At 45.9% G+C, this 22,528-nt stretch overlaps 1 protein-coding gene across 1 annotated transcript in view; it reads right to left on the bottom strand.

Annotated features, from left to right (window-relative positions):
* The window catches only part of MMP11 (matrix metallopeptidase 11), a 62,951-nt gene that overhangs the window by 17,436 nt on the left and 22,987 nt on the right, over positions 1 to 22,528 (bottom strand). Inside the window, exons 4-6 of the mRNA XM_077280852.1 lie at positions 4,469 to 4,602; positions 4,101 to 4,345; positions 1,042 to 1,246 (exon numbers count right to left, since the gene is read on the bottom strand). Of these exons, the coding sequence (XP_077136967.1) occupies positions 1,042 to 1,246; positions 4,101 to 4,345; positions 4,469 to 4,602 (584 nt within the window). The remainder of the gene's footprint in view (positions 1 to 1,041; positions 1,247 to 4,100; positions 4,346 to 4,468; positions 4,603 to 22,528) is intronic.

Raw genomic sequence — 22,528 nt, 5'->3', positions numbered from 1 at the left:
ACTGTAATGAGCGGTACCACGTGACTGCTCATACAGGAAGAAGCTGCGGCGCTGAGAGGACGCAGCGAGGGAGCCGGGTGAGTATTTTATTTTCAGCGGGCGGGCGCACAGGGGGTGGGAGGGGGGTGGTGACAGGGATCTTTATTTGAAACACAAAAAAAAAAACCCCAAAAATGATTTTTCATATCTTCTCTCCAGCGAACGCTGCTGGAGAGAAGAAATGAATGGCGGCTTCAGCACCAGATGCAGGGGACAGCGCTTATCTCTAGCGCTGTCTCCTGCACGGTCCGTGTGGTACCCAGTCGGCACACGGGCGGCACACGGCTGCCGCTCGTGTGCCACACTGATGTGCCATGTGAGCACACGGACACACAGACATGGATAACTCCGGTACCGATTTTTCCGGTACCGGAATTATCTGGACGTGTGGGACAGGCCTTACCGTGTCTTTGCGTTATTTCAACTACACCTGCCCGGTCTACCACAACCACCATCATCTCATCATTTACTCATACAGTTACCCTGCAGTCTAGCTCTACCTGTGGAGAGCTGCACCAACTGTGCTGCATCACCATCGGCCCCAGCGGACTCTGAAGCAGCGTCAGCTAACATCTTTATTGCCGAGTACCACAGGTGGCATCACGAACAATCCCCTATGAACTTTATTTTTCCCTTTAATTACAATTTCACTTCTATTGGACGCCCTGGGTCACGGACCGGGTCACTGGTGCTGTGACCTTCCCCTTTAAGAACTGTGTCGGACCGGGTACCGAGTATCCCCACGGCCCTAGCGGGTGCTACATATCTCCATCCAGGATGCAGATACCATTGAAAAAGTGACACTGGACAGGGAAAGCCCAATGCTGGCATCACCCAGGGTCCCCCAGGCTCTATAATGGCCACGTGTTTTGACACTATTAACGATACACCCCTGATACCAAACATAAGGAAATTTATCTTTAGCTTATTCAATTTTTATATAACTTCTGATAGGGTTCCTTAATGTAAAAAAAATAATAAAAGTTGAGTAACGCTATTTACCATGGAAGAACCAGATGTTCCCAACAGAATCTTCCAAAGCAGCATCCACCGACTCAGGGATCCCTTTCCAGTGTCTTGAAGCCAAAGCTGGATATCCACTCTGGAGCTTTCCCCCTCTTAGGCGCCAAACATATCCAGATCGAAAAAAGAACAGCTCTCCCCGGATTGTGGATACTGCATCAAAATCTGTTGTACAGGCATCTGGCTAAAATAAAATTGGATACACTAATATAAGTACCAAGGTCATTTTTTCTTTTAAATGGAGGTCTACGGGCAAATTGTGCCGGTGTTTATGTTCTTCCCGTGTTTGCCTACGATTCTTCGGAGTACTCTGGTTTCCTCCCACACACCAAAGAAGTACTGATAAGGAATTTAGATTGTGAGCCCCACATGAGATGAGATCTGTAAATTGCGGAATATGCCGCAAAATAAATAATAAATAACTGTGTATTAGGATATACTGTATTCACATATGAAAGCTCTGTCACATGAATATGTGACGGACGGTTCCCTGAAAAATGCACACAGGAAAATTGCACACAGGAAAATTGCCCACATGAAAAATGCACACAGGAAAAATGCCCACAGGAAAATTCCCCACACGGAAAATTCCCCACACGGAATATTCCCCACACGGAAAATTCCCCACACGGAAAATTCCCCACATGGAAAATTCCCCACATGGAAAATTCCCCACACGGAAAATTCCCCACATGGAAAATTCCCCACATGGAAAATTCCCCACACGGAAAATTCCCCACATGGAAAATTGTCAATTACAGCATCACAAAAGTTTCAGATCTATGATATTTCAGGTGCAAGGTGAGGATGTTCACATAATATGTGATCAACTTGTGATTTACAGTTGACCTAGTGCAAAACTGCAAAAATGATGATCTGTGATTTGCAGCAGTCTGTCATTCTCAGCACTAGATAGATCTAGTCTGCTCTCTTCTCTCACTGATTCTGCCTTACTCCTCCCACCAGCCCAAAACAGCAGCACATGCAGAACCAGCAGCAGTGTGATCCAGAGGAGCCATCACTGCTATCAGTACCCACAAAAGAATCACTGCTGCTGGCAGAGATATTTGGTCCTGGAAGCCCAGAAGGCACCGCAGAAAGGTGAGATTCTGTCACTTGTACCACTTTGTGTTCTTGCTGAGAATGTATGATGTGCTTTTGCAGTGGAGTCCGATGGACCCCAGTGCGAAATTTGACCCTTCCCCCCCCCCCACACACACACATTGGTCAGATGTATGGGCCCCTGTAGTGTTCTAAATTCTATAAACACGTATGAATTGCCCCCCTCCCCCTTCATTATGTAGTAATGTCCCCCATACTGGTACATATGCCCATCATCCTGGTGAATATGTCTGCATCCTGGTATATATGTCCTAATGCTGGTGATTTACAGTACAATGTAAATCAATGTGAAAAAAAAAAAAGCTGTGCACATGGTGCAGAAAAATCTGCGCAGAAATGCTGCAGATTTCAAAGAAGTGCATGTCACTTCTTTTGTGCGTTTCTGCAGCGTTTCTGCACCCCTCCATTAATAGAAATCTGCAGTGGTAAAAACTGCACAAAAACTGCACAAAAAAAGCATAAAAAACGCACTAAAAACGCATTAAAAACGCACCTGTGGATTCTGCCAGGAGATGCAGATTTAGTGCAGAAAATTCTGCACCACATTTCCTACGTGTGCACATAGCCTAGGATTGGGGACCATGTAAACCAGGATAGGGACATATATACCAGAAAGGGGGCATAAATACCAGGATGGAGATCATGTGGACCATACATACTAGGATGGGGACCATATATACCAGCATTAGGACATATATACCAGGATGCAGACATATTCACCAGGATGATGGGCATATATACCAGTATGGGGGACATTACTACATAATGAAGGGGGGGGGGGGCAATTCATACGTCTTTATAGAATTTAGAACACTACGGGGGCCCATACATCTGACCAATGTGTGTGTGTGTGTGGGGGGGAAGGGCCAAATTTCGCACTGGGGCCCATCGGACTCTACTGCAAAAGCACATCATACATTCTCAGCAAGAACACAAAGTGGTACAAGTGACAGAATCTCACCTTTCTGCGGTGCCTTCTGGGCTTCCAGGACCAAATATCTCTGCCAGCAGCAGTGATTCTTTTGTGGGTACTGATAGCAGTGATGGCTCCTCTGGATCACACTGCTGCTGGTTCTGCATGTGCTGCTGCTCTTGGCTGGTGGGAGGAGTAAGGCAGAATCAGTGAGAGAAGAGAGCAGACTAGATCTATCTAGTGCTGATAATGACAGACTGCTGCAAACCACAGATCATCATTTTTGCAGTTTTGCACTAGGTCAACTGTAAATCACAAGTTGATCACATATTATGTGAACATCCTCACCTTGCACCTGAAATATCATAGATCTGAAACTTCTGTGATGCTGTAATTGCCAATTTTCCATGTGGGGAATTTTCCGTGTGGGGAATTTTCCGTGTGGGTAATTTTCCATGTGGGGAATTTTCCATGTGGGGAATTTTCCGTGTGGGGAATTTTCCGTGTGGGGAATTTTCCTGTGTGCATTTTTCCTGTGTGCATTTTTCATGTGGGCAATTTTCCTGTGTGCAATTTTCCTGTGTGCATTTTTCTGGTCACCGTGACGGACCTGACCCTGTATCATGTTTTGTGTTTTTAATCCACAACACAGATGTGGACAGAGCCATAAATGGGAAACTACAATTAAAATTCCCTAGTATACTTTCAGTATAGAATGTCAACCATCCGTTTAATCTAAATGGATTAAACATTTTTAAAAATCTGTTGTTTTTTTTTACTATATAACTGCAAAGTTAATATAATCACTGCACAGGTATGTAAAGAAAGTGATCAATACAGAATGGTAAAAGATGGACATTGACTTTAGATCTAAACATTTGCTTAGACAATGTAGGTAATGAGTTAATGATTTTTGAAAAAGAGGGTCAAAATGAGACAACGCGTTTTCACAGTATAGTAGGGGTACATAATTTCCATATGCAGACATCATTATGAAACAAACCTCAGAATAAGGGATCTCATTGCTCTCAGGCTCAAGCGGACGGCTTTCTGGCTTTACGGTTGGAGCTACGGTTGGAGTTTGTGGCGTACCATACAGATATTGAATTCCCTGTTTATCGTCCGTGCTAAGGCTTAGTGGATAGCGAAAGGTATAGAATGGAGACATCAAAGACTTGGAGACTGAGGAATGTTGCAAACCCAACACATGGCCAAACTCATGAGCAGCTACTTGTAAAAGATCGGTTCCTGCAGTGGATGAAAGTGAATGTGTATTTATATAATCAGCTGCAAAGGCTTCTATAGGAAGGAGAAAGAGAGATATATAGACATGAATGCTGTTGTATTAGCTTATTGATGTTTAGTACCTACCTAAATTGTTGCCAATGGTCCAAGCTTCATCGTAATCAAAGTGTACATCCCCTTCACGATGTGTTTTTGGGAAAAAAGCATGAGCAAGGATGCCTCCAGGGCCATCAAATGGCAAGTTGTCTCCATGCCAGTACCTGTATGTACAACCATTTAATTCAACAGGTTACTGCAATGCATCTTGTGCTGAGCTGACTCTGCATACCCTGTCTATGATGTGAAGATGTGCTTCTACCTGTCCATTTGTAAGAGGGTGGTGCTGTTACGGACAGTAAAGAACACGCTGTACAGTAAGGAACACGCCGTCACATTAAGAGGCTGCACCCCCTTGTCTGGCGTAATGGAATGTTCTGCTTCTTCCCTGCAATAATCGAACTAGTCTGGCAGAGTGCAGGTGTGGAGCTGGAGCAGCCTGTGTGAACTGAGGCTGCTGCAGAGAGGACTTTTTGTGCTGATAGCTGAAAGAGAGAAGAACTGTGTTCTGACATAGCTGCAAGAGAGCCACGCAGATACAGAGAAAGAGACTTACAGTTACCAGGAGCATCCCTAGGATCCAGAAGCAAGGAGAAGACCACGTTTCACGGAGCTGACAGAAAGCCGTACGCACCACCATATTAGACTGCTGGGGCCCCCCTGGGACTGGACCTGATTCTCCAACATCACCGTGAGTTTGTTCCTGTTTGGTGCACCTGTAAGGGCCTAGTGTAGTCTTCAATAGTCAGTACACGAGAGCCGTGTGGCCTGCTTAGTAAAGGCCAGGGAGGTTATACGTAGAGTAGCATCATCACTCATTTATTGTTTACATTTGCTTGTTAGACATATTTTGAGTCTGCAATAGTTGTAGCACCGTGCTGTTTTACGGAAAAGTTAAAGTTCATAACTCTTGTAAATTGTCTGTTGCCATTGTATACCCGTTTTCTTCTTCCTCATTCCCTTCATTCCTTGCCCTCCAATAAATCTACCCTTTGTTGTTTGCACTTCATCTTGTGTACAGTAGTCTTCCTGCACCGTGGTGGTCCCCCGGCCATCGCTTCAAGTGGCACTGCGAGCAGGGTACTGTCATCAAGATGGAGGCAGCAGACAGCAATGGCGGGAATGCTAATGTTAATGGAGATGCTGTGGGCATTGGTGGAACCCCTGCAAGGACACTCCCTATGGGCACCATATTTAGTGTGCTACAAAAGTTTGACGGCAAGAATATGCCACTGTCCGACTGGGTGTCCCGGCTGCAAAGCACCCTGAAGATTTATAACATCAGCCCAGACCTTGAAGTGGACATTGCGTTAACTGCCCTAGAGGGAGAAGCCCGTAGAAACGTCTGCCTACAACCAGAACTCACCCGCAGTACCCTGAAGGAGCTAGTGAAGTTCCTGGAAGAGATCTACGGCGAAACTGCTAGCGCCGGACACCTTCGCGCCAAATTTTTCTCCAGGCTGCAGCGGGAAGAAGAAGGAATTTCTCAGTATGCAACAGCACTGCAAGAAGTGTTAGCAGAGGTGCAGAGAAAGGAGGCGGATGGATTTGGCGGCATGGGCTCTAAAGACCGGATACTCCAGGAGCAATTCATTCTGGGACTGCACAGCACATCCTTGAGGCGAGCACTGTCAGAACGGGTCCGGGCAGATCCAGCTCTTACGCTTCGTCAAATCCTGGCGGAAACAGTGGCCCGAAGTAAAGAAGAGAGCTATGTGTCTGGGGTGATGCGTGTCCAGGGTGCCAATACCAGAGGGAACCAAACCATCAGGAGGTGCTGGTCCAGGTGGTGCAAGACTTGCAGCGGTCCCTTGTCATCGTGCAAGAGAAACTGACCTAGATGGAGCGAAGAGTGGGGGAACTACAACAGTCTGACCCACCATACTCATGCAACCATTCTTCAGCCCGACCGATAAGGGATTAGTGGGAGCAAGCCCCCTCCCATCAGGCATCAGAGGCACAAGGACAGGCTCGAGGTACCCCTCGGCGAGGAGGAGGCATCCAATGCTGGAAATGTGGAGGACGGGGGCACCTTGTCAGAGACTGTCGGAACTATACTCAAGGCCAGCGGAAGCCGCCACTGTTGTGAATTTACCTTTTGGCTCCCTCTAGTGGCTAATAGTGATTTGACTCTGGGGATGTCATTCATCCCTTGTATGCTCACCTGGGTCGTTAGGTCAGGGGTGTTGCTATATAAGCTCCCTGGACCTTCAGTTCAATGCCTGGCAACGTTGATATCAGAGCTAATCTGTAGTGCTCTTGTCTACTGATCCTGGTTCCTGCTTGATTAAGCTAAGTCTGCTTCCTTGCTTTTTGCTATTTGTTTTGGTTTGCATTTTTGTCCAGCTTGTATATAATCTGTTTCCTGACCTTGCTGGAAGCTCTAGGGTGGCTGGTGTTCTCCCCCCGGGCCGTTAGACGGTTCGGGGGTTCTTGAATCTCCAGCGTGGATTTTGATAGGGTTTTTGTTGACCATATAAGTTATCTTACTACATTCTGCTATTAGTAAGTGGGCCTCTCTTTGCTAAAACCTAGTTCATCTCTGTGTTTGTCATTTCCTCTTACCTCACCGTTATTATTTGTGGGGGGCTACTATCCTACTTTTGGGGTCTATTCTCTGGAGGCAAGAGAGGTCTTTGTTTTCCTCTTCTAGGGGTAGTTAGTCCTCCGGCTGGCGCGAGACATCTAGCGACCAACGTAGGCATGTTCCCCGGCTACTGCTAGTGTTGGCGTTAGGAGTAGATATATGGTCAACCCAGTTACCACTGCCCTATGAGCTGGATTTTTGTACGTCGCAGACTTACTTGTTTCTCTGAGACCCTCGCCATTGGGGTCATAACAATTTGCCAGGCCAGTATTAAATGTTAAATGCATTGCAGAAGCGGGATTATAAGAAAGAAAGTTCTGAGTTTTTTTTTCTCTTTCTCATTTTTTTTTTCTTTTCCCCTTTACCTCTGAGTGGCTTGTGTTTGCTGCAGACATGAATGTCCAGACCTTGATTACAAGTGTGGACCAGCTTGCTGCTCGTGTGCAGGGCATACAAGATTATGTTATCAGAAGTCCTATGTCAGAACCTAAGATACCGATTCCTGAACCGTTTTCCGGAGACCGATTTAAATTTAGAAATTTCTGGAATAATTGTAAATTGTTTTTGTCCCTGAAACCCTGTTCATCTGGAGACTCCGCTCAGCAAGTAAAAATTGTTATCTCTTTTTTACGGGGCGACCCTCAGGATTGGGCCTTCTCGCTGGCGCCAGGAGATCCGGCATTGGCTGACATTGATGCGTTTTTTCTGGCGCTCGGTTTGCTTTATGAGGAACCCAATCTTGAGATTCAGGCAGAAAAGGCCTTGCTGGCTATGTCTCAGGGCCAGGACGAGGCTGAAGTGTATTGCCAAAAATTTCGGAAATGGTCCGTGCTGACCCAGTGGAACGAGTGTGCATTGGCTGCTAATTTTAGAAATGGCCTTTCTGAAGCCATTAAGAATGTGATGGTGGGTTTTCCCATTCCCACAGGTCTGAATGATTCTATGGCCCTGGCTATTCAAATCGACCGGCGGTTGCGGGAGCGCAAAACCGCTAATTCCCTCATGGTGTTGTCTGAACAGACACCTGATTTAATGCAATGTGATAGAATCCTGACTAGAAATGAGCGGAAAATTCATAGACGCCAGAATGGCTTGTGTTACTACTGTGGTGATTCTACACATGTTATCTCAGCATGCTCTAAACGTCTTACTAAGGTTGTTAGTCCGGTCGCCATTGGTAATTTGCAACCTAAATTTATTCTATCTGTAACTTTGATTTGCTCACTGTCATCGTATCCTGTCATGGCGTTTGTGGACTCGGGTGCTGCCCTGAGCCTTATGGATCTGTCATTTGCCAAGCGCTGCGGATTTGTTCTTGAGCCATTGGAAAATCCTATCCCTCTTAGGGGTATTGATTCTACACCATTGGCAAAAAATAAACCGCAGTTTTGGACACAGGTTACCATGTGCATGACTCCCGAACATCGGGAGGTAATACGTTTTCTTGTTCTGCATAAAATGCATGATTTGGTTGTTTTGGGTTTGCCATGGTTACAGACCCATAATCCAGTCTTGGACTGGAAGGCTATGTCGGTGTCAAGTTGGGGCTGCCATGGAATTCATGGAGATTCCCTGCCCTTGTCTATTGCTTCTTCTACGCCTTCGGAGGTTCCGGCGTATTTGTCTGATTATCAGGATGTCTTCAGCGAGTCTAAGTCCAGTGCACTGCCTCCTCATAGGGAATGTGACTGTGCAATAGATTTGATTCCTGGCAGTAAGTTTCCTAAGGGGAGACTGTTTAATCTGTCGGTACCTGAACATACCGCGATGCGTTCATATATCAAGGAGTCTCTTGAGAAGGGACATATCCGTCCTTCTTCTTCCCCTCTTGGTGCGGGATTCTTTTTTGTGGCCAAAAAGGACGGATCTTTGAGGCCTTGTATTGACTATCGGCTTTTAAATAAGATCACTGTCAAATTTCAGTATCCTTTGCCGCTGTTGTCAGATTTGTTTGCCCGGATTAAAGGTGCCAAGTGGTTCACCAAGATAGACCTTCGTGGTGCGTACAACCTTGTGCGCATTAGGCAGGGCGATGAATGGAAAACCGCATTCAATACGCCCGAAGGTCATTTTGAGTACTTGGTGATGCCATTCGGTCTTTCTAATGCACCTTCAGTTTTTCAGTCCTTCATGCATGACATTTTCCGGAAGTATCTGGATAAATTTTTGATTGTTTATCTGGATGATATTCTGTTTTTTTCTGATGATTGGGACTCGCATGTGGAGCAGGTCAGGATGGTTTTTGAGATTCTGCGTGAAAATTCTTTGTTTGTAAAAGGCTCCAAGTGTCTCTTTGGTGTACAGAAGGTTCCCTTTTTGGGGTTCATTTTTTCCCCTTCTGCTGTGGAGATGGATCCAGTCAAGGTCCAAGCTATTCATGATTGGACTCAACCCTCGTCAGTTAAGAGTCTTCAGAAGTTCTTGGGTTTTGCTAACTTCTACCGTCGTTTTATCGCAAATTTCTCTAGCGTTGTTAAACCGCTGACGGATATGACCAAGAAAGGCTCTGATGTAGCTAACTGGGCTCCTGCTGCCGTGGAGGCTTTCCAGGAGTTAAAACGCCGGTTTACTTCGGCGCCTGTTTTGTGCCAGCCTGACATCTCACTTCCCTTTCAGGTTGAGGTGGATGCTTCGGAGATTGGGGCAGGGGCCGTTTTGTCGCAGAGAGGCCCTGGTTGCTCTACTATGAGACCTTGTGCCTTTTTCTCTAGGAAGTTTTCGCCGGCAGAGCGAAATTATGATGTGGGCAATCGGGAGTTGTTGGCCATGAAGTGGGCATTTGAGGAGTGGCGTCATTGGCTCGAGGGTGCTAAGCATCGTGTGGTGGTCTTGACTGATCACAAAAATCTGATGTATCTCGAGTCTGCTAAACGCCTGAATCCTAGACAGGCCCGCTGGTCATTGTTTTTCTCCCGTTTTGACTTTGTGGTCTCGTATTTACCAGGTTCTAAGAATGTGAAGGCCGATGCTCTGTCTAGGAGCTTTGTGCCTGATGCTCCTGGAGTCGCTGAACCTGTGGGTATTCTTAAGGAAGGAGTTATCGTGTCTGCTATTTCTCCAGATCTGCGACGTGTGTTGCAGAGATTTCAGGCTGGTAGGCCTGACTCTTGTCCACCTGACAGATTGTTTGTGCCTGCTAGATGGACCAGCAGAGTCATTTCCGAGGTTCATTCCTCGGTGTTGGCAGGGCACCCGGGAATTTTTGGCACCAGAGATCTGGTGGCCAGGTCCTTTTGGTGGCCTTCCTTGTCAAGGGATGTGCGGTCATTTGTACAGTCCTGTGGTACTTGTGCTCGAGCTAAGCCTTGCTGCTCTCGTGCCAGTGGGTTGCTCTTGCCCTTGCCTGTCCCGAAGAGACCTTGGTCACACATCTCTATGGATTTCATTTCTGATCTTCCGGTGTCTCAGGGCATGTCTGTCATCTGGGTGATATGTGATCGTTTCTCCAAAATGGTCCATTTGGTTCCTTTGCCTAAGCTGCCCTCCTCTTCTGATCTGGTTCCTGTGTTCTTCCAGAACGTGGTTCGTTTGCACGGCATTCCTGAGAATATTGTGTCGGACAGAGGATCCCAGTTTGTTTCCAGGTTCTGGCGATCCTTTTGTGGTAGGATGGGCATTGAGTTGTCGTTTTCATCCGCTTTCCATCCCCAGACTAACGGACAAACGGAGCGAACTAATCAGACTCTGGAGGCTTATTTGAGGTGTTTTGTCTCTTCTGATCAGGATGATTGGGTGACCTTCTTACCGTTGGCTGAATTTGCCCTTAATAATCGGGCTAGTTCCGCCACCTTGGTTTCGCCATTTTTCTGCAACTCTGGTTTCCATCCTCGTTTTTCCTCGGGACATGTGGAGCCTTCTGACTGTCCTGGGGTGGATTCCGTGGTGGATAGGTTGCAGCGGATCTGGGGGCATGTGGTGGACAACTTGAAGTTGTCACAGGAGAAGGCTCAGCGTTTTGCCAACCGCCGCCGCGGTGTGGGTCCCCGACTTCGCGTTGGGGATTTGGTATGGCTGTCTTCTCGATTTGTTCCTATGAAGGTCTCCTCTCCCAAATTTAAGCTTCGCTTCATTGGTCCTTACAAGATATTGGAAATCATTAATCCTGTATCCTTTCGCCTGGATCTTCCGGTGTCGTTTGCCATCCACAACGTATTTCATAGGTCCTTGTTGCGGCGGTACGTTGTGCCTGTGCTTCCTTCTGCTGAGCCTCCTGCTCCGGTGTTGGTTGAGGGCGAGTTGGAGTATGTGGTGGAGAAGATCTTAGATTCTCGTCTCTCCAGGCGGAGGCTTCAGTACCTGGTCAAGTGGAAGGGCTATGGTCAGGAGGATAATTCCTGGGTTGTCGCCTCTGATGTGCATGCGGCCGATTTAGTTCGTGCCTTTCACGCCGCTCATCCTGATCGCCCTGGTGGTCTTGGTGAGGGTTCGGTGACCCCTCACTAAGGGGGGGGGGTACTGTTGTGAATTTACCTTTTGGCTCCCTCTAGTGGCTACTAGTGATTTGACTCTGGGGATGTCATTCATCCCTTGTATGCTCACCTGGGTCGTTAGGTCAGGGGTGTTGCTATATAAGCTCCCTGGACCTTCAGTTCAATGCCTGGCAACGTTGATATCAGAGCTAATCTGTAGTGCTCTTGTCTACTGATCCTGGTTCCTGCTTGATTAAGCTAAGTCTGCTTCCTTGCTTTTTGCTATTTGTTTTGGTTTGCATTTTTGTCCAGCTTGTATATAATCTGTTTCCTGACCTTGCTGGAAGCTCTAGGGTGGCTGGTGTTCTCCCCCCGGGCCGTTAGACGGTTCGGGGGTTCTTGAATCTCCAGCGTGGATTTTGATAGGGTTTTTGTTGACCATATAAGTTATCTTACTACATTCTGCTATTAGTAAGTGGGCCTCTCTTTGCTAAAACCTAGTTCATCTCTGTGTTTGTCATTTCCTCTTACCTCACCGTTATTATTTGTGGGGGGCTACTATCCTACTTTTGGGGTCTATTCTCTGGAGGCAAGAGAGGTCTTTGTTTTCCTCTTCTAGGGGTAGTTAGTCCTCCGGCTGGCGCGAGACATCTAGCGACCAACGTAGGCATGTTCCCCGGCTACTGCTAGTGTTGGCGTTAGGAGTAGATATATGGTCAACCCAGTTACCACTGCCCTATGAGCTGGATTTTTGTACGTCGCAGACTTACTTGTTTCTCTGAGACCCTCGCCATTGGGGTCATAACACGCCACTAAACTACCAACCCCCGCAGTAGTGCGGCACTCTGCGGGGGAGGAAAGAAGAGAGGCCGCTCCATATCATAACGAACACTTGATTGCTGGGAGCCCCATCCTACGTGCTGAAATCAAAGGAGTTCTAGTGGATTGCCTGATAGATACCGGGTCACAAGTGTCAACGATGCCAGAAGCATATTTCAAGCAGCATTTCCAGGACCTGGCCAAGCCAGAAAAAGAGACATTGATCCGTTTGTTTGCTGCCAACCAACAACCGATCCCGGTCACAGGGGTCGTGTGGATGAATATTCTAATCTGTGGGCAAGAAGTTGGGAGAAAAGGGATCCTGCTAGTCCGTGAGCCTATCAAGGAGGATGTGCCTGTAGTACTGGGAATGAATATCCTACGTGAACTCGATCAGATTATGTTTACCAAACAGGGACCTGGATACTGGAAGAAAGCTACTACACATAAGCCTACTCAAGAAGCCCTTCAATGACTGATCCGCATCTGTGGGACGCTGAAGAGTGTGCCATCTTATCAGACGGTAGGGGTCATCAGGGTTCCTGGTAAAGAACCTGTAATCCTACCTCCCGAGCGAGAAACTATAATGTACCTTCCAGTGGGGACTCACCGCAACCTTGACGGGTTGGAAGTGGTTGTTCAGCTTGTGGTAGGCGGAGGAGTGGACTAAGAAGTAATGATAGCTCATACGATAGCTGTGGTCCAGCGAGGACATGTCCCCATAAGAGCTTTGAATGTGGGCCCCGGGGAGGTCACCTTGCCACGAGGGACAGATCTGGCCCTGGTGTACCTACATAAGTGTGAAGTGGTGAGTCAGAAGATGTCTTTATCACTGAAAGAAGGCGGGGGAACCTAGCAGTTACTGCATGGGACGAAGAGACGCCATCCCCGGAGTGGAGAGGGCGGGTCATCCTTGATCAAATGGAAGTGGATGTGAAGGCTCTGGGCCCTGAGCGTGTGCAAGCAATAGAAACTATGCTGTGGGAAAATCAGGCCGCATTCGCCCGTCACTCCGAAGATTTTGGCTGTACTGAAGCCATGACGCATGAGATACCTACTGGGGAAGCTCGTCCAATTCGAGAACGATACCGGCAGATCCCGCCCAAGATGTATCAAGAGGTGAAAAAATTACTGAGGCAGATGCTGGATTCAGGAGTGGTGCAGAGTAGTCAGAGCCCTTGGGCAGCCCCGGTGATGCTCGTCAAGAAAAGGATGGGACCATCCGGTTTTGTGTAGATTACAGGAAACTCAATGCTTGCACTGTTCGAGACTCTTACCCGTTGCCCCGCATCGAGGAATCCTTGACAGCGTTGGGGAAAGCCAAGTACTTCTCCACCCTGGAACTAGCAAGCGGATACTCGCAAGTAGCCGTGGCAGAGAAAGACAAAGAGAAAACCGCCTTCATCCTCACTATGGGGCTGTTCGAGTTTAACCGGATGCCCTTCGGGCTCTCCAATGCTCCAGGCCCATTTCAATGGCTGATGGAAAAGTGTTTGGGAGACTTAAGTTTTGAGGCTACCCTGATCTATCTGGATGACATCATTGTGTTTTCGGCCTCATTCGAAGAACACCTTGCCCGGCTTGGACAGGTACTCGGAAGACTACTGTACACAAGATGAGGTGCAAACAACAAAGGGTAGATTTATTGGAAGGCAAGGAATGGAGGGAATGAGGAAGATGCAAACAGGGGTATACAATGGCAACAGACAATTTACAAAGAGTTATGAACTTTAACTTTTCCGTAAAACAGCACGGTGCTACAACTATTGCAGACTCAAAATATGTCTAACAAGCAAATGTAAACAATAAATGAGTGATGATGTTACTCTACATATAACCTCCCTGGCCTTTACTAAGCAGGCCACATGGCTCCCGTGTACTGACTATTGAAGCCTAAACTAGGCCCTTACAGGTGCACCAAAAAGGAACAAACTCACGGTGATGTTGGAGAATCAGGTTCAGTCCCAGGGGGGCCCCAGCAGTCTAATATGGTGGTGCGCACGGCTTTCTGTCAGCTCTGTGAAACGTGGTCTTCTCCTTGCTTCTGGATCCTAGGGATGCTCCTGGAAACTGTAAGTCCCTTTCTCTATATCTTTGTGGCTCTCTTGCAGCTATGTCAGGATACAGTTCTCTCTTTCAGCTATCAGCACAAAAAAGTCCTCTCTGAAGCAGCCTCAGCTCACACACTCTGCTCCAGCTCCACACCTGCACTCTGCCAGACTAGTTCATTCCAACGATTATTGCAGGGGAGAACATTCCATCACGCCAGACAAGGGTGTGCAGCCTCTTAAAGTGACAGCGTGTTCCTTACTGTACAGCGTGTTCCTTACTGTCCATAACAGCACCACCCTCTTACACATTCACTCATCATTTACAGTAGACTAGGCTCAGCTGCAGGTTTTTAACTGTACCACTGCCACTACAGTAAAATCAAGTTACCATCTAGCCACAAACTTTATAACAGACTAGCTGAAGAGCCCGGCGATGCCTGGGCATAGTAAATATCTGTAGTTAGTTATAGCACCTCACTTCTCTCAATTTCCCCCCTCACATCTTTCATTTTCCCCTCACATCTCTCATTTTCTCCCTCACACCTCTCATTTTCCCCTTCACTCCTCTTACTTTGCCCCTCACTCCTCTCATTCCCCACTAACACTTGTCATTTCGACCTCACATGTGTCATTTTCCGATCACTCCACTATTTTCCCTCACTCCTCTCATTTTGCACTCACACCTTTTCATTTTCACCTCACACCTCTCATTTTCACCTCACACCTCTCATTTTCCCCTCAGTATATACATGTTTGTCATCTCCCTTATATATAGTATACACCTGTATGTCATCTCCTGTATATAGTATATACCTGTATGTCATCTCCCCTGTATATAGTATATACATGCATGTCATCTCCCCTGTAAATAGTATATACCTGCTGTATGTCATCTCCTCCTGTATATTTTATATACCTATGTGTCATCTCCTCCTGTATATAGTATATACCTGTATGTCATCTCTTCTGTATATAGTATATACCTGTATGTCATCTCCTCCTATATATAGTATATACCTGTATGTCATCTCCTCCTGTATATAGTATATACCTGTAAGTCATCTCCTCCTGTATATAGTATATACCTGTGAGTCATCTGCTCCTGTATATAGTATATACCTGTGTGTCATCTCCCCTGTATATAGTATGTACCTGTATGTCATCTCCTGTATTAGACCTCGTTCACACATTATTTGGTCAGTATTTTTACCTCAGTATTTATAAGCTAAATTGGCAGCCTAATAAATCCCCAGCCTACAGGAAGCCCTCCCCCCTGGCAGTATATATTAGCTCACACATACACATAATAGACAGGTGTCAGGACTCTGAACATTTTTTACCTTTTGTGCATTACTGCCCTCTTCCAAGATGGCGTCTTTGGTCTCATGTGCACTGTGTCTTCCTTTTATAAAACGCCACCCCAGCCTTCAGTCTGTGCTAGAGTATTCTGCCTTGCATCCAGCTCCTGACCTCTGATTACTCCCTGGCTATACACCTGCTCCTGTGAACCTGTGTGGTGATCCTGCTACTCTGCTCTGACTTGCTGCTGCATACACAAGTTTCCAGTAATCCTCCTTCATCTGCTGCTCGTGTTTACTTCATCTGCATTTGCTGGACATGTAAGCTGCTGCTGCTTTGCTATAACCTGAGACTATTAACCAGGCCTCCCTGGTTGAGCTAAGATATGATTTGAACTGCCTATAAGCATATCTATCTGTGTCTGGACTAAGACAAGGATATATTTGCGTCAAGTATCCTCAAGAATAACTGTGCTTTATAGACTTTCTGCTTGATTGCATTTTTCTCTGAAGACTGCTAAGCTGCGTTTATTATTTGCACCAAGTGTTGTGGACTTGAGTTTCTCTCTGCACCTGTTTGAATCACCGTGTGATAATATAGACTTTACCACTTATAAAACTGTGTCCTGTAGTTGTCTTGTCCCACATAAAGAGTCTACTGAGTTATCCCCTATAATTATTACAGGATACTCTAGCCTAAAAAAAAAAAAAGGAGACTGCTGGAACAATGACTGCAGAAAGCAGATTAGAGCAGGTGTTTTCCATAATTAGATCACTGCAGAAAGATGTGGAATGTCTGCAAAAGAAGTTTGGAAGCTTTTAACTCAATCAACAATTGTTTGGACAGACTTTGCAGGACTTGAGCAACCGCATGGCAGCCCAGGAAAACAAACTTGCTGGCATAGAGTCCCAGTATGGACGGGCTCGCCACCAGCTAGCACACCTAAGTTGCCCCCATTTAGATTTAACGGTGATCGCGACAAATTTCGTGGCTTTGTGAATCAATGTATGCTATATTTTGATGTGCATGCTGACCGTTTTCCTACTGATAGATCCAAAGTATTGTGTGTAATAATGCTACTGACCTCACGAGCGCTCGCCTGGGCGAATCCGATGATTGAGTCTCGTGACCCACGGTTAAATGACTTGGATGATTTCTTGGCCGCTATGGCATTAATGTTTGATGACCCTAATCACCGTGCAACCGCTGAATCTGCTTTGTTGTCTTTACGCCAGGCTAAACGTTCTATTATTGAGTATGCCACTGAATTCAGGAGATTGGCGGTAGATACCAATTGGGACAGTTATGCACAATTGCCTATTTTTAAAAGGGGTCTGTCTAGTATTGTAAAAGATGAACTAGCCCGCTCTGAGTCACCAAAAGAGCTAGAGACATTTATACAGCATTGTGTGCGCATAGACATTCGCCTTACTGAGCGTAGGCAGGAGAAATTTGCTGCATATAACCGTGTTTCTAACTTTTCCCTTCCTTCCAAAGAGCCTGCAGGTAAAACCTCTCGGGAGGTGGAGGAGGTGCCCATGCAAATTGATTCCGTTGAGAGGCGCGAGATCAATGAGAACCAGGAGCATTGCCTTCGTGAAAGTCTATGTTTCTACTGCGGCCAGTCTGACCACTTCTTGATCAATTGTCCTAAGTGTCCTAGACGGCCTAACAAGGTGCTAGCAGCAATAGGGGAGTATGACAACTGTGATGATGAATCTGACATCTCTGAATGTAGCCTGCCTTTAAACGCTGTATTCCATTCACTTTCTATGACTTCACCCCCCAAGGAGCTGAAGGAAAAGAACTCTCACTGTTCTCTCCCTATTAAGATCCTGTGTTCAGGACAGTGGATTTCCAGTTCAGCTATGACTGACTCTGGTGCAGGTGGCAATTTCATGGATATCGCATTTGCCAAGGAACATGGTCTTAAAATTCAGCAAAGAGCCTCTCCAATTACCATGGAAACAGTGGATGGGTCACCTTTAATCTCTGGGCCTGTGGATCAGGAGACCGTACTCCTTGAAATTTTGTTGGAGCTTAATCATCAGGAGCAACTTTCTTTCTTGCTAATTTCTTCTCCTTATTTTCCTGTGATTTTAGGCATTCCTTGGTTGCGTTCTCAGATCCCAATTATCAACTGGGAGACCAAGGAGATTATCTTCCCAACAAGGAGCAACTCAGCGTTAACAGAAGCTGTACCTGAGTCCACGACTACGGAACCACATGTACAGGTATTTTCTTTACCTCCAGCTCATAAAGAGTTCTCTGACATCTGTGACAAGAAGAATGCAGATCAGCTTCCTCCACACAGGCATTATGACTGTCCCATTGAGCTGCTTCCCGGGGCAGCCATTCCTTTTGGTAACGTATACCCTTTGGCGGCACCTGAGCTTCAAGTCCTTAAAAGAGTATATTGATGAAAATCTGGCCAAAGGCTTCATACGTCCTTCTTCCTCACCAGCAGGGGCACCTATCTTTTTTGTAAAGAAGAAGGATGGGACCCTGAGACCCTGTGTTGACTATCGAGAACTCAATAAGGTAACCGTACGAAACCGTTACCCTTTGCCTCTGATTCCCGAATTACTGGAAAGAGTCCGCCATGCTAAGGTGTTCTCTAAACTGGATATTCGTGGGGCTTACAATTTGGTGCGTATTCGTCCAGGGGATAAGTGGAAGACAGCATTCAGATGCCGGTATGGACACTTTGAATCTCTTGTGATGCCCTTCGGGCTTTTTAATGCCCCTGCAACATTTCAACACCTTGCTAATGACATTTTCAGAGATTTGTTGGACAAGTTTGTAGTGATCTATTTGGACGATATACTAATCTTTTCTGACTCTCTACAGGAACATGAAGAACATGTCAAAACTGTTAAGACGTCTGAAAGAGAACCATCTGTATATTAAGCCGGAGAAATGCGAGTTCCATTGTTCTGAGATACAGTTCTTAGGTTATATCATCTCTCCCCAGGGGCTGAACATGGAATCTGGTAAGATTCAGGCTATCCTTGACTGGCCGGTACCCAAGAACGTTAAGGAGGTCCAACGTTTTATTGGTTTTGCAAATTTCTACAGACGCTTCATTCGAAATTTTTCTGATATTGTCCGTCCCATTACTTCCTTGACAAAGAAGGAAAAGCCCTTTAAGTGGTCATCACAGGCTCAAGAAGCTTTTGATCGTCTTAAGATCTGTTTCACATCAGCACCACTGTTGATACACCCAGATCCAACACAACCTTTCATTGTGGAGGTGGACGCTTCTGATAATGCTTTGGGGGCTATTCTCTCCCAAAGAACTGGAGAGAAGGGTCTGCTACAACCTTGTGCTTTCTTTTTCCATAGACTAACCTCAGCAGAGAAGAATTACGACGTGGGAGACAAGGAATTGCTGGCTATTATTGCGGCTTTCAAAGAATGGAGGCATCATCTGCAAGGAGCTGCACAACAGATCATAGTACTAACTGACCATCACAATTTAGAGTTCCTTAGATACGCTAGATGTCTTTCTCCTCGTCAGGCTCGTTGGGACTTATTTTTAAATCAATTTAACTTTGTTATCTCGTACCGTCCAGGTTCTCGTAATGGGAAGGCTGATGCTTTATCCCGAATCCATGCTGCGGATTCCGTACCTGGAGCCCCGTCCAAGACCATTCTATCTGATGCCAATTTCATCGGAGTTATCCACGATCAGGACTTGTGGAAGGAGTGCAGGGAGGCCTATGAAGGTGATGTATTTCTGACCAACCCACCTGTGGATATTAATCTTGTCTTTAAGGGTGGCATGTGGTTCAGAGATCGACGTATCTACGTCCCGGAGGTCGTCCGTCTGCAGATCCTCAAGTTGGTACATGACTCCAAGTTGGCTGGTCACAGGGGGGTACAGAAGACACAAGAGTTCCTGAGCCGATTCTTCTGGTGGCCAACTTGCCTGAAGGATACCAAGGACTATGTTCTCTCTTGCGAGGTATGTGCCTGTTACAAGACTCCTCATGTGGCACCTACGGGTCTTCTACAACCATTACCGGTTCCGTCCCGCCCTTGGGGGTCTACATCAATGGACTTCATTGTGGAGCTGCCTACATCAGGGGGCATGAATACAATCATGGTGGTAGTTGATCGCCTGACTAAAGCTGCTCATTTTGTTCCGTGCACCGGCCTCCCCTCAGCTAAAGATACAGTGAACTTGGTTATACAGAATGTCTTTCGGTTGCACGGGGTTCCGGATGAGATCATCTCTGACCGTGGAGTACAGTTCACTTCAAGATTCTGGAAGGGGTTTTGCTCTGCACTCAATATTAATGTCTGTCTCTCTTCTGCTTACCATCCCCAGACAAATGGTCAGACTGAGCGTACCAACCAGACGCTGGAACAATATCTAAGATGCTATGTCAGCCATCTCCAGGATGATTGGTTGGAGTTGTTGCCGTTAGCCGAATTTTCATATAATAATTCTCAGAGCGCCTCCACTAAATTTACACCTTTCTTTGCCAATCTGGGTTATCATCCGTGTATTTTACCTAGGTCTCCAATTAATTCTCCGGTTCCGGCAGTGGAGGAAAGGCTGACTGCGATGAGACAAAATCTGGAGGTTCTGAAGGAATCCCTGACCACAGCTCAAGAACGTTATAAGAGATCGGCTGATAGATTCCGTAAACCTGCACCCATGTTCAAGGTAGGAGATTCCGTGTGGTTAGCAACTAAGAATCTGAAGTTAAACGTTCCTTCACAAAAACTTGGAGAGAAATTAATTGGCCCTTTCAAGATCAACGATATTGTGAGCTCTGTGGCCTGCCGGCTGAAGCTGCCTAGGACAATGAAGGTACACCCAGTTTTTCATGTATCTTTACTAAAGCCTGTATCTCCTAATACCTTCCAGGGACGTGTTGTGCCACCTCCGCAGCCTGTGGTGATTGATGGGCAAGAACAATTTGTGGTGGAGGAAATTATTGATTCCAGGATTAGCAGGAATCGGCTCCAATATCTGATAAGATGGCAGGGATATCCCCCTGAGGAAGACTCTTGGGAACCTGTGGAAAACATCAATGCCCAACAGAAGATTTCTCGTTTTCATCAGAGATTCCCTGAGAAACCAGGTCCAGGATCGTCCTGAGGCCGCTTCTAAGGAGGGAGTAATGTCAGGACTCTGAACATTTTTTACCTTTTGTGCATTACTGCCCTCTTCCAAGATGGCGTCTTTGGTCTGATGTGCACTGTGCCTTCCTGCTATAAAACTCCACCCCAGCCTTCAGTCTGTGCTAGAGTATTCTGCCTTGCATCCAGCTCCTGACCTCTGATTACTCCCTGGCTATACACCTGCTCCTGTGAACCTGTGTGGTGATCCTGCTACTCTGCTCTGACTTCCTGCTGCATACACAAGTTTCCAGTAATCCTCCTTCATCTGCTGCTCGTGTTTACTTCATCTGCATTTGCTGGACATGTAAGCTGCTGCTGCTTTGCTATAACCTGAGACTATTAACCAGGCCTCCCTGGTTGAGTTAAGATATGATTTGAACTGCCTATAAGCATATCTATCTGTGTCTGGACTAAGACAAGGATTTATTCGCGTCAAGTATCCTCAAGAATAACTGTGCTTCATAGACTTTCTGCTTGATTGCATTTTTCTCTGAAGACTGCTAAGCAGCGTTTATTATTTGCACCAAGTGTTGTGGACTTGAGTTTCTCTCTGCACCTGTTTGAATCACCGTGTGATAATATAGACTTTACCACTTATAAAACTGTGTCCTGTACTTGTCTTGTTCCACGCAAAGAGTCTCCTGAGTTATCCCCTATAATTATTACAACAGGTCATGTGACTGACTGCTGCCGTATTTTCAATATGGTACATTTGTTGCTCTTGTAGTTTGTCTGCTTATTAATCATATTTTTATTTTTGAAGGATAATACCAGACTTGTGTGTGTTTTAGGGCGAGTTTCATGTGTCACGTTGTGTGTGTTGAGTTGCGTGTGGCGACATGCATGTACAGACTTTTGTGAGATGAACTTTGTGTGGCGACATACGTGTAGCAACTTTTTGTGTGTCGAGTTGCATGTGACAGGTTAGTGTAGCAAGTTGTGTGTAGCAAGTTGTGTGCAGCAAGTTTTGCGTGTGGCGAGTTTTATGTGTGGTGTGTTTTGAGTATGTGCAAGTTTTGTGTGAGGCAACTTTTGCATGTATGCATATTAGTCCTAAATAAATACATATGAACACATTCAACATAACATGAACATACAGGGACCTCCCAATAAATTAGATAGTCCACAAGAATGTAAAGTTCAAACCAAATAAATTTTATTAATACAAAAACTCATTTAAAACCAACATTGGTATATAACCAATCAGAATATAAAAATACCTCCGATCATAATGACAGATCAATAATGAACCCCCACAATATGCCTGAATAACAATAAGGTAAAATTATAACCTAATGGCAATGGAAACTATAGCTGAGAGATATGAACCTATTGGTATGACATTGTTAGTATATAAGTGTGCCACTAGATAAACCAGTGAACTCAATGAGCTCCGTAAGGCTAAATAAATAATACTACTGACAAATCCTCTGGTAATGCCAATATGCCGACTGAAGAGCTATCACAATCAATCAAATAGATGCCAATATAGTAAAAGTAATAAAGGAAATCTCAAAGCATAATTACCACAGTGGAGGCTGCACAAGATCTGCTGGGACCCCAGATCTTGTGCAGCCTCCACTGTGGTAATTATGCTTTGAGATTTCCTTTATTACTTTTACTATATTAGCATCTATTTGATTGATTGTGATAGCTCTTCAGTCGGCATATTGGCATTACCAGAGGATTTGTCAGTAGAATTATTTATTTAGCCTTACGGAGCTCATTGAGTTCACTGGTTTATCTAGTGGCACACTTATATACTAACAATGTCATACCAATAGGTTCA

This window comes from Ranitomeya variabilis, chromosome 1 (genome assembly GCF_051348905.1).
Source record: "Ranitomeya variabilis isolate aRanVar5 chromosome 1, aRanVar5.hap1, whole genome shotgun sequence".
Taxonomy (NCBI): domain Eukaryota; kingdom Metazoa; phylum Chordata; class Amphibia; order Anura; family Dendrobatidae; genus Ranitomeya; species Ranitomeya variabilis.
This window is presented reverse-complemented; position numbering and strand designations above follow the sequence as displayed.